Source organism: Protopterus annectens, chromosome 15.part0 (genome assembly GCF_019279795.1).
Source record: "Protopterus annectens isolate FY-2018-M chromosome 15.part0, PAN1.0, whole genome shotgun sequence".
NCBI lineage: Eukaryota > Metazoa > Chordata > Ceratodontiformes > Protopteridae > Protopterus > Protopterus annectens.
The window spans coordinates 674,661,440-674,673,939 of NC_056749.1; the positions used below are offsets into that span (position 1 = coordinate 674,661,440).

General features: G+C 38.9%; 1 protein-coding gene across 4 annotated transcripts in view; it reads left to right on the forward strand.

Moving 5' to 3' along the window:
- Window positions 1-12,500, forward strand: part of ATP11C (ATPase phospholipid transporting 11C) — a 1,720,948-nt gene that overhangs the window by 1,642,593 nt on the left and 65,855 nt on the right. For all 4 annotated transcript variants that reach the window (XM_044057530.1, XM_044057531.1, XM_044057529.1 and 1 more), the window contains one exon: window positions 4,625-4,690. In XM_044057530.1, coding sequence (XP_043913465.1) covers window positions 4,625-4,690 — 66 coding nt within the window. The remainder of the gene's footprint in view (window positions 1-4,624; window positions 4,691-12,500) is intronic.

Here is a 12,500-nt window from a genome sequence, read left to right on the forward strand (position 1 = left end):
AGTGCCTGCACATCGACTATACAGTCGATTGACAAGAAACACCAATGAAAGAAACCTGATTACAAAAGGAGCTCACAGAGGGTTCTTTTGCAAGCTATAAAAGTAGATCAGATAACCGGCACTGCCCATGTTTTATGTGGGGGCTCCCCTGGAGTTATTACTGGTTATTCACAGATATATTTAGCGATGTCTCCTGAGTTGACTACATGGTTTTGATCTTGGACTCAAAGCTGTTGGCTCTGGAACCCTCAGCATTGATCTTGTCTTTGACATTGTTGGTTTTTGTGTTGATGCATATGGCATCAACAGACCCTTTGATATCAAACTTCAGGCAAGGTAGCTTTCTAGCCTTAGGAAGTTGTCTATAGTGCTAGTCTCGGTGTTGACATGTGGTTTGGTTTGAGTAGTCAAGGTCAGGCATGGGGAACGAGTCTTTTAGTTTTCACTGGTTTCAGCTTTGGCACTTAGAATTAATGCTAGCCTTGAAGTGGATGTCATTGGTCTAGACTTTATTGCCTACATTGCTGACTCAGCTGCATTTCTCACCATCAGTAACTGTGCAGACTTTGATGTCTAACCAAGACATACCTTTGTCTCTCATTCACAAGCAGCAGCAGCTCTCCAATAGTCTTCTACTTAGCAGACAGTTGCTGTCCATCCTCTAGTTAAACAGTAACAGGCAATAGGTATTTTTGGAAAGTGGCTTCACACAACCCTCACATTTACTCTGAGGACAGAGAACTACTTGCACCATGTGTTGAGTTTCCATCAGGTGCTGCCTGCTGAATTGAGCCAGTAATGGAAGGTCTGCCTAATGGACACTTGAAATACATGTTGTAGTCTCAGATGGCAACCAAGTTGTGCACTGCAGACCTCACCATGCATCTCACTCACAGTTATACAGATGATGCCACTAGAGCAGCAGGCACCAGCATAAACCCTTCACTGTCCCACTTGGCTGTGTCTTACAGACCCTGCTAAGGATACTAAGGCAGGCTTTTGTAATGTCCCTTTCAGAACACAACAGTTAAAACTGAGCTAGAGAAAATGACAAAGGAGGGAAGGACCCTCATGGTCATTGTTCTGAAATCTGAAAATCATCAGCATCTTTCCTCTACAGCACAGCAGAGTCCATTTCAGTTTTGAGTGCAGTCTGGCCATTGGATGAGAAACAGTCAAGTTCTGGAATAGGCCACCATGACTTTAGCAAGTGCCAGAATAGTTGCCAGCCTAAAGTTGGTAATCACCAGAAGCAAGAAAACAGCGGTCCTCCTTCAGGGTGACCGTAATCTAATCTCTGAGGCCTTCATGATTGTCCCATTCCAGAGGCAGTCAGGAATCATTTGTCCCTTCACTTACTTGCATGGCTGTCTATCATATAGGACAAGTGCAACAGGACAAAAATACCCAGAGACAATGTGACTCCTTGCTACACCCCTACTCAGTCCCTTCTACACCCCTCTCCAGCTCCCCAGCCTCTGCTTACCAAATATGTCAGAGAGTGAGGCAAGAAGAGAGATGTAAGAGAGAAAATGAGCATCCAGGAGATCCCACCTTCAGGTTGCCTATGTTTATGCAAAAATTGCTAAGGAATCCAGAACATTTCTGTACTCCCATATGGGAGTCAGCTGTTTTCAAGGAGTGAAGGTATTTCTTTACTTAGGCAACTGTCTCCTAGCTGTTTCATCTTAAGACAATCTTAACTCTTCAAAGGGAGTTTCTTCCAGTCATTGGGATTCATGATAAACACTACAGATTCCCAAAAACAGCATGCGCAAATGCTTATGCATTGTATGCACAACAAACATTCTATCCTGCAAAGTCAATTTTCATAGGAAAAATTCATGCTTTCATAAATGTTGTGAATCAGCTCATACATATCTCTTCGGTTCCTTCTTCTGTGTTTCAATGTTGTTGGACTCATAGTGACAGTCTGTATGGTTTCAGATGCCAGATATTATATTAAACTTTGCAGTTGGCCCTAAAATTTCAGTCTGTCAGCTAATGGATCTTATGTCTCAGTTGGTAAGGATATCCAAGACTTGGAGACTACAATTAAGATGGTAGATATGCACACCAAACCTCATCCTGTACAGTCTGTTCTTAATCCCTATGCCAACAACGGTTGCCACCACAGATGCATGTGCCATATGCCAAATGGTGGGGCACATTATTTAGAGCAGGCAGTCCAAGAGATCCAGTCAAAAGATGTACACTCTGAACCTCACACTGGGCAGTCTGTTCTTGGTCCTTTTTCCAACAGTAACTGTCACAATAGATGCCTACATACAGTGGAGGAGGGCATTATTCAGTATAGGTGATCCAGGATATATACTCATAAAGGTCAGTGTATGCACCAGTATTGTAGAGATGAGAACAGTTCTATTCCCCTTGCATACGTTTAAGGACTCCCTTCCTGAATATGCTTTTGCCATTCACAGTGATATCCTGACTGTGTTTTGTTGTGTAGACAAGCAGGGATGAACTTGCTGTTAACCCCATTGTCAAAATGCAATGAAGGTAGGGGTTAAGGTTGTGTCCAGTTATAACTTTCTGATTTACAGTCATGTTTTGGGGAAGGCCAGTTCTATAGTGGCTAGGCTTAGACACTGGCTGCTAATGTCACATGAGTGGTCCCTCAACCAGTCACAAGTGTGTAAGATCTTTTGTCACAAGGGGAGATGCTCGCTGCAATCTGTTTGCATCCCTTAACCATTCCTACAAGTCAAAAATTAATTTAGAAAGCTGATCTGAGCAAATCCAGGCTCCCTCTTGTAGCCCCATATTGCCCTCAACAAGCTTGTGCCATCTTCTATGGGTTTATGTTTTGGAGAAGCCTTTACCTATGAGATCCTTTAATATCCATTCAAAAACCTTCATCCAGACCCTTACTTCCTTCATATAACCTCATGATTACTGCAGTGCTGGTGATGACCAGAGACCCTTCTTACTCTGTCAGAGTGGTCCAGATCCTTACTTCTGCCCGAAGATCCAACACAGAAAAAGTATGACAAGTAACCAGACATGCGTTAATGTATGGCTACTGCTAAAGGTCTCGATCTTGTTGCTGCTTCATTACTAGACATGCTAGGCTATGTGTCAGAGACCTGTGACACTGGGTTAAGATACTTCTTCTCTGAAGTGCACCTAACAGGAATTTCGTATTTTCATCAGGGGACTAACTGCTTATCTCTCATCCCCTTGAAAGTTTAAAAGGCCTTCTTCAGAAGGACATTTCTCATCTGTCTTCCTGTCAAAAATCATGTCCCTTCCTGGGATTTGTATTTTTATTGAAAAAACTGAGTCTTCTTCTGATCCACCTGCCGAAGTATATTTGAAGCATATTGAAGACACGTCGTCTGATAGCCATCACATCCACCATCAGAATTTCTGAATTGCACTTGTCACCTCACAGTAAGATGCTGTCCAGTTTGATTCTCAGCTAGAGCGTCTTCTGCATGGAGACATGTGTGAATGGGCGCACCTTCGTTGAAGGTTGTGCATCAGGGCTGGTAACTCGGCACGTAAAAATCAACTACCAATCATTAGCGGACCAGAGATCCGCTGTGGCGACCCCTAACCGGGAAAAGCCGAAAGGCACAACAACAACAACAACTCTTTGAGGAGCAGTTCTTACTTTGTCGTTCATATGGCCAAGAGTACCTTGTATACTAATCCACAGGATAGCTACTAAAGATCAATCTTATCCAGTCTGTATACCTTCTTATTTTTATAACAGGAGTCAATGTTTGCTTCATTATATGGATATGCACATGCAGCTTCGATTTTCTGTAGACAAGACAAAATCTGTTAGAAAGATCTCACAATGTTCATTTCAGTCTCTACCGGGAAAAAAGGCCATCAAGATTTCTAAAATCATCTTGACCTCATGGTTTTCTGATTATGTAGAATTCTACAATAGAAAACGCAATAAGCCTTTGCTTCATATTCTCAAGCCTTTTTCAAGAATGCTTTTTTGAATGTTTATGCCACAGCTATGTGACTATAATAAATACATTAACAAGATACTACAAGATGGGTGTGATCTGTAGATCTAGGTCTTCCTTAGAGGTTTCTTATGAGGTAGAGAATACCCAAGAGGATAAGCTATGATCTGATTGATGATGAGGCTAGATTTCCTCATTCCAAAAAAGATATCCACCCTTCTGCCTCCACCATCTCAGATGCTGTCTGGAGGATTTTGATGTTATAAAGAGAATTGTGATCAGCCTTGTTGCACCCTAACAGCAATCTAGAGAGGTAACATGTTAGCAGGGTATTATAGGTAAAAATGTGTGGACTGCTAGCCTGGTAGTGTTTCAGACATCAAGCAGTCTAATGACTAGTGGATGTAATTCTGACTGCCTATGAGGATGGACTTGCTCATCCACCTCTAACATTGTGGTAAGTAAATAACTTTCACTTCTTTAAAGTAAAAGTCAAGTAACTGTTTTAACTGTGACAATGAAGCGAGTTGTCTTGGAATTGTACTGGACACAAATGTATCAACACTTTATTTCTGGTTTTGGTGAAACTTTTAATTCTAGTTTGTTTGGAAAAAAAATTGTTTTGCTTCTTCTTTACCAGCTATGGTTTATATATTTGTATTATTGTATATTTTCAGGTGTTTGGAAACTGGACATTTGGAACCCTTATATTTACTATCCTCGTGTTTACAGTAACAGTAAAGGTATTTTTTTATGTTTTCTTGTTCAGTATACAGAATATAAACCACATTTAAGGTGGTTTAAAGGGCATGTAGTTTTCTCTGTGGTATTCTGGTCATCAAATAAATTGTTAAAATGCACTTTTTAGGAAAGACCATCCTTGGTCTTTAACTTTGTGCTTCAGATGTCCCAAGTACAGAGTATTGTTAAAATGGATATGATAAAAGATGCATATGAGTAGGTAGGTTTTCTGCTTTCACATATATTGTCTTTTTTTTCATGTTTATGACCTAGTGTACTTTATACCTTGTGTCAGATATACCTTTACGAGTGATATAATTGCGACATGGACTTTTTTTTGCTCTTTCTTACTGAAAAAACCTTGCTACATTGTTTGAATAGCACAATAGCTTATAGTACTATACCATTTTTGTGTGTGAATTTTGCATTTACTCTTAACTGGCAGGATTTTACTTTGTGACCAAACTGCAAAACCAGGATAAGTGAATCCTTGCATAACCCATACCGAAACAAAGTATAATGCTGTTATATCATGTGTTACAGTTTGTAGGTGGTGTATATTTTAATAGTTCTGTGTTTTTTGCTTTATCTTCTTTTTTAGGTGTTCTTTAGCAGAAAATGTAGCCCATAATCTATGCTATGTTAATTACTGCAAGCAGATCGAAACCTCTACTATATAGTGTGTTAGCAGTAAATAATAAATGGTATCCTCTGCAAAATTCGGATAAATCTTTCTCATTTAATATCAGTATCCTGTGCAGTAAAGCTAGAAAATGCTTTACAGTGTAAATAAAGAACAGTTAATTCATAGGTTCATAGATTGGTACTAGGCTATCGGCCCTAGGGCCTGTACAAGCATGGCCTATACAAGCCTAGCCATAACAATTCCCTGTCTATTTCTTCCCACAGTATTTAATTTGCTAGATAACTAACATACAGTGACCTGGGAACTCAGAGGAGTAATGTTGCTTTTGTGAAAAATGATAGGCCCTCACAGCTACACTAAGCTAAACATGCCATGTTCAATTGCTGTTTAGACTCCTTTACTGCTAAGTATCTATTTAATGACATTATCCAGAAGCACCTACAAAGATACTTGATTTGCTGATATTTGCAGAATGCATACAAACTTGTTCTTAACCTGTAAGTTGTAGACCATCTTGTTAGATATTTCTGTACAATTTTATTGTGATACTAGCCTGACTTAATTTGGAGATTGCACATTCTGGATGGGATATCTGTAGATCTAGTTTTGGGATTGAGGTTACTTGAGTATGCTCAAAGTGTGCAAACATACAGTCACCTGTATTGTTTATATAGACAGTTTTCATAGGCATTCAATGTACTGCTCACCTGTATGTTTCATATAGGCAGTTTTCATAGGCATTCAGCATACTGCTCACCTGTATGTTTCATATAGGCAGTTTTTACAGGCATTCAACTCCATATAGGTTGGGGAATAAAATATTATCAGATAAATCAACTTGCATTTTGTCTGGACCAACTGTGAATAGCTCAACGGTTAATATTTTTGCTTCAAAACGCCAATGTCTGAGGTTCAGTCCTGACTGCTGCTTACTGTCTGTGTGGAGGTCATTTATCCTGCTAGTATTTGCATAAGTTCTGGGCAGGTATTCCAGCTTCCTCATACACCTCAAGAAGATGCAGGTTGACTGGGTACTCTAAGCTGTCCTTATATGTTGTAGTTATCACTGCCCTTGTGACCTGGGGATCTGTGCGATTTGACAGAATAGACATTTAGTTGAAACACAAAACATTGAGCCAAACTCATTAGATTCAAGTAATTTGATTAAAAACATATTTAATTTAATCAGTTAGGAGGGGGAAAAAACAGCAAACTGAAGAAAGTACCTTAAGTGTTTTTGAAGGGGCCAATATCGAAGGCTTCCCCCTCATTCCCTTACTAAGTATACTAACTACATGGTCACACAACTATGCAGGAAAGATCACACACACTGATTCACTGCGGGTGCACAGTATTTATAGGTAAGACCGATTGGCATCTTCACACTCAGGAGATAAACATGTTAATACATTACCACATTTTCTACTTCTCTAGTAGATCACAGTGAATTTCTAACCCACATTGTGTGACATTTCAGGCAAATTAACGTTTGACAAAATGTGTTTTCCACCATTTGTTTCCGATTGATTTGTGATTTAAAGTGCTTTCAGACAAATAAATGCAACTGATGACCATTTCCTTTAATTGGTTGACACCCTGACCACCTGTGCAAAATGGGAAAAAAGGGTTGAGGATGGATGGATGGATATGAATACATTAAAAAAAAAACAGATTTCTTGTATATATTGTCATGTGAAGATGTCCTGTAGCAAAGTGCATAAGGGCACTATGACATGTATATTTGTGCTTTGATTTTTTATTTTTACACCTGAATGTGCTTTGAAATGAACTCAGTCACTTATCAAAGAAAAGAAAATGTCTGCCATCTGTTTACATTTTCATTTACTGGAAGTGACATTTTTAACATCTCGAGAAGTTGCTGGCTTCACAGAGTAGCAATTCCACCATAAGAAAGGAAAGCTAATGCATAAAATGCTTTTGCTTTTAATAATTTAAATTGCCCTCAAAGTCATGAGTCTTCCACAGAGGTTGCTGATTGGCTAAGTACACCCATGTCATCATACCTGTTATAATGATGAGATGAGGTTGGGGGGGGGGTGCTGATGTTTTTTCATTATATCAAGCATATAAAAAAAAAATTAGACAAAATTAGGAACAGTCACCTGGATATAATTAATATTTAATGAATACGTGAAGCTGTGCAGTTGTATTAATTAAATCTTGTTGTCTAAGTGCTCGTTCTGTCGCTTTACTTTTTCTGCTGGTGCAACAGCTCAGGAGAAGAAGACATACCTATTTCCCTGTTACAGCTTCCCTACCAGATTTTGCAAGGGGAATTATGCATACTAGGAAAATAGGTGGCCATATGGACTTAAAAATGAATAATTCTGTAAAAGGTGGAAGGGAAGACAGAATAGCTTCCTTCCTTGAGCAGATATCACAGTGGAAGGCCCCTTACAAGAGCACATGCAGAAGAATGAGAGGGTCACCTTTAGCAACATCGAGCTTCACAAGCCCTATTTTCACATAAAAATCATTATCTTTAAAGATGCAACAGCCAGTCTTCTAAGCATCGGGGAGTAAGGAACTTGCAGACAGATGAGAAGAGATTTGTCCAATCAGGTTTGTGTGATTTCAGGTTTATACATTAAGAGTATTTTTGTTCAGAGAGAGAATGGTGTGCCTCTGAATAGCGAACAGTGAAAGAAAGTAACAAGAATGGAATAAACAAATGCAGTAAGCGTTTGGGTATTGCCTCCATCCTCATTCCATTCATATCAAATGTCTGTTTAGGTAAATGTATTAAAAGTTTTTTTTTGCCAAGTATATATAAATTGGGTCTATATCACTAGAATGAAACAGCTCAATATTGAATGTTACAACATCGAACTGCATACTTCGAAATGTAAAAAACCCGAAAGCTTAAAATATCGAAAATTCGAAATCTGAATAGCAGTGCTTGCCCACCTCTGTGAAAACAAATACGTGAACACGCTAGTGACATAATTCAAAACTGCACACCATATTATACATAATTAAGTAATTAATACCAGAAACATTTTTAATTTGAAATGACAATTGTGTAAATAAAAGTGAACTTGACATGGGCTTTACTTTACCCAAATAAATTCAACTAAAGTATGTCCGATATCCTTGGTACGCTTGTATACCAGTAATCATGGATTACAATTTTAAAAGCATCGTAATTGCATTGAGAAAGTCGAATGCTGTGTATTCGTCCCTATTCTTAATGCTTCGTAATCTGCATTCCCTTTCAATGTACTTGTTTTTCTTGGATGATGTATGGTAACCGGATTTCATTAACAGACAAATTTCATTCACTCTGTTCTGCTCCCTTACAAGGACATTTATGATAGAAGGAATATCAGATATTCGTCTACCTAACAAACAACTTAGATGCCTGCTCCAGCCTTCTACGTAATTTTGTGTCCTAGGCAGGGATAACTAGTTTAATGCATGCACATTCCAGAATTCTACTGGAAACATTGCAGGAAAACGACTGACATTAGATACTCGTGTATGTTGCTTTCGTGGACGTCCAGAGGTATAAATCTCTGAAAAGTACGTCAGTAACTCTTTACCATCAGGAGAAAAGTTTGCACTGTTACATTTAAATGCGTCAAGGACATCATCTGGATGTAAAAATGCTAAAGCTATCAAACGTTTTATATCTAGCTGAAAAGGCATACTACAAGTTAGCAAGACCCAAACCCTGTATTTTCCTCCATAGCGCTTGCATGAAATGAAAGAAACAGCCTTTACCAGTGACGGATGGAAAGTTGTGTTTGACACTCTTAATTGCAGCTAGTTCGAAGTCTGTCAATGTGAACTTTACAGTATACTGTAAATCAGAAGTAGACAGTAAATCGTGCACACACTCCCATAAAAAGTTGTAAGCTTTGTACGACTTTTTACTCATTAACGTAAACACTAATGGCAAGGAATGAGTTGTTTCTGCAAATGTTACTAATGCATGGATTGTATACAATTGACGACTCTTGTAAGAAATATACCGTCCATAAACCATATATTAGCATTACATAAATCACACAAATTTTCTTCTGTACTAAAAACTAAAACGTGTGTATTACTGTAATTATCAGCCTTCCTAGTTTGAATAAATGTACCCTCTCTTAGTGAACATCTAGTAGTGTCAACATCAGCAATGTTACTAGCAACAGACTTGTCTTTCAACATTTTACTTCTCCTTACTCTGTTTACCTGCTGTAGCATAGAATGTCTAGATGGAATCGACATTAATGTTTCATGTGATGTACTTGCTAGTACATCATCAACAACTAATGGAGGTGTTGAGGTATTACATCTTGCACTTTCTTTCAAATTATAGCACACTCAGTATTTCTCCACTTTTGTTATATCAGGTGCATGAAAGTGAGACACAGACTTTAGTAACCTATCACCTCCTATTACAAACTCTGTTACAGCCCTACATCGACATTTCTGTAATACTTTATATTTGCAACACCAGTACCGCTTCTTATTGACTGATTTTTCTAAGTGGTAAAGATAACTATCTATATGTAACATTTCTGTCTTTCTTTGTGAAGCTACGCATTGGTAAATTTCACCTACAATTCCAGGAGTAGTACATTCAACAGAGGTAGCCATGTTGCTATCCAGTTATAGTTAAGCGTGCAAAGTAACACATAAATGTTGTACTTTTATATACAAAACGCACAGTACGTATAATTACGAATCAGTTAACCTCTATAATTGCCATAAAGTGCATATACCTACATATAAAACAGGAACGTGACACTGATAAATATTTGCGTACTTTATGAATATTCCTGACAGACCATATGATGTACATTACCTTGCATGAAAAATGGCCAACTATTTTCTTTCGAAATTATGAATTTTGTCATTATTTGCTTTCATGTTATTTGCAGTTCGACGTCAGCAGTTCGATATTATTACATTAGATATTGAGTTGTTTCATTCAAGTGATACAGACCCTATAAATTAGGGGAATTCATTTAGCTATGTTAAAAGAAAGTCCTACAAAACAAGTGTTACAGCCAAGTAAAATTAATCACCAGTTGCCTTGTATAAAAGGCTAGGGAAACCAGATTTGCCAACAGATAAGGTGTGCTGGTCCACCTTACATACTCATTTGTTCTTCGTCCGAATAAGCTGCAGAACCCCCTCATCACTGGCTGTTTTTTTTTTTTTTTCTTCTTTTTGTATTTTTCCACGGCTCCTGCCCAGAATTGGTGAGGTTCAGTAATGCTTTTCTAAATAAGTCACATTTGTTCCACATAGTCAGCCATGAAGTGAAAAGATGGTGCTGGACTGCCAAGTCCAAGGTTGGACACAAACCTGGGCCCAAAGTATTCCACAAAGAATCTGTACGTCTCAAATGGTTCATGAAATAGCCTCCCACTCTGAATTATAGCCCAGTTAATACTAAAACCTTGTAATATCAAGGAAGGCTGTAGCATGTCGAACAAGTATTTGTAGAAAACAGTACTAGAAGCCAGCAAAAGACTGCAGAATTTGCCATCTCTACCAAACCAATGGACCAAACAGAGCACAGGCAACAGTTACGCCACTGTGATCACTGAAATAGAAAGAAGCAATGTAGCAGGTCAGGAAGCAATGTAACAAACTGAAAGACCCTTGAAATGCTGGGGACATCAAGGACATCTTGGGCATCACAGATACACTGCAGAACTTCAAAGCTTTTAGCAGAAGATTGACAGTAAATTAAAAAGATCAGTTTCTTTCAAATGTTTTACAAAAATATACTCAGGCAAAAAAACCTAACTAGGTTATAAGAGTTTATCCTAGGCAGCCAAGTGTCACTATGTTGGACTTTATAAACATTGCCATCTGAAAATATATGCTGCATTCTACTCAGAACCAAAGGATATACATCTTCTAAATTTAATATAATATTTTCTAAGTGATTAAGATGTAAGCATGGGACCTTCATTCTGATTTAATGTCAAAAATGTTTTCAAAAACAATGTTTGTTTATTCGGGGAGACTGGCTGGTATTTGTTTTCACCAAGTGAGAAAACCAGGTTGACTGATTCAGTTAAGTGACTGTGCTCCTACTGCTGTCATATTACTCAAGTCCAGGTGTCATAACTGCCTTATTACACAAGTACAGGTCTCATAACTGCACCATTACAGTAGTACAGGTCTCACAACGGCCTCCTTTGCTTACATTTCTCTTTCTAGTAGCACCCAGGGCTTGACTACATTTCGGACCCAAACAGTCATAGTATGTACTTGTCTTCCCAGCATAGTGCTTGCATGTCATTTTGATTCAGTTGTTCTGAATTGCAATTACAGACAAATTCTTGCGTTGTAATCAAATAATTTTAAAATTATACGCAATGCTGTAATCATTTTCTGAGACTTAGAATGGCTATTTATTATTTTGTTTGGAAGAGTTCTTCACAGAGTGCAATGACCCATGCGTTTTAAGGCTAGTTTTATTGCATAAAAGGATGATGTCCTTGTTATGTCATGATAATATAGGTTCTTTTAGTGGCCTGGGTGCTGCAAGGTTTTATAAAGGGAGATGCTACAGAATGGTTGATGCCAGGTCTCATTTTCTTGGGGGGGTTGCAGACTCTTTCTGCAAGAGCTTCACCTGGGGAGGTGCTACCTTACTTGCAGCTTAGAACTCGGAGTGTGATCCAGCTAAGGAGTTTGTGTGTACTGCAGTGCGACCCTGCTAAGGAGTTTCTTTTCACTGGAGTGTGACCCAGCTAAGGCATTTGTGTGTACCAGAGGGTGACCCAGCTAAGGAGTTTGTGTGTACTGGAAGGTGACCTATCTAAGGAGTTTGTGTGTACCAGAGGGTGACCCAGCTAAGGAGTTTGTGTGTACCGTAGTGTGATCCAGCTAAGGAGTTTCTTGGGGGGGGGGCATACTTTTTCTGCAAGAGCTTCACCTGGGGAGGTGCTACCTTACTTACAGCTTAGGACTCGGAGTGTGATCCAGCTAAGGCGTTTGTGTGTACTGCAGTGTGATCCTGCTAAGGAGTTTCTTTTCACTGGAGTGTGACCCAGCTAAGGTGTTTGTGTGTACCAGAGGGTGACCCAGCTAAGGAGTCTGTGTGTACCGGAAGTTGACCTATCTAAGGAGTTTGTGTATACCAGAGGGTGACCCAGCTAAGGAGTTTGTGTGTACCGTAGTGTGATCCA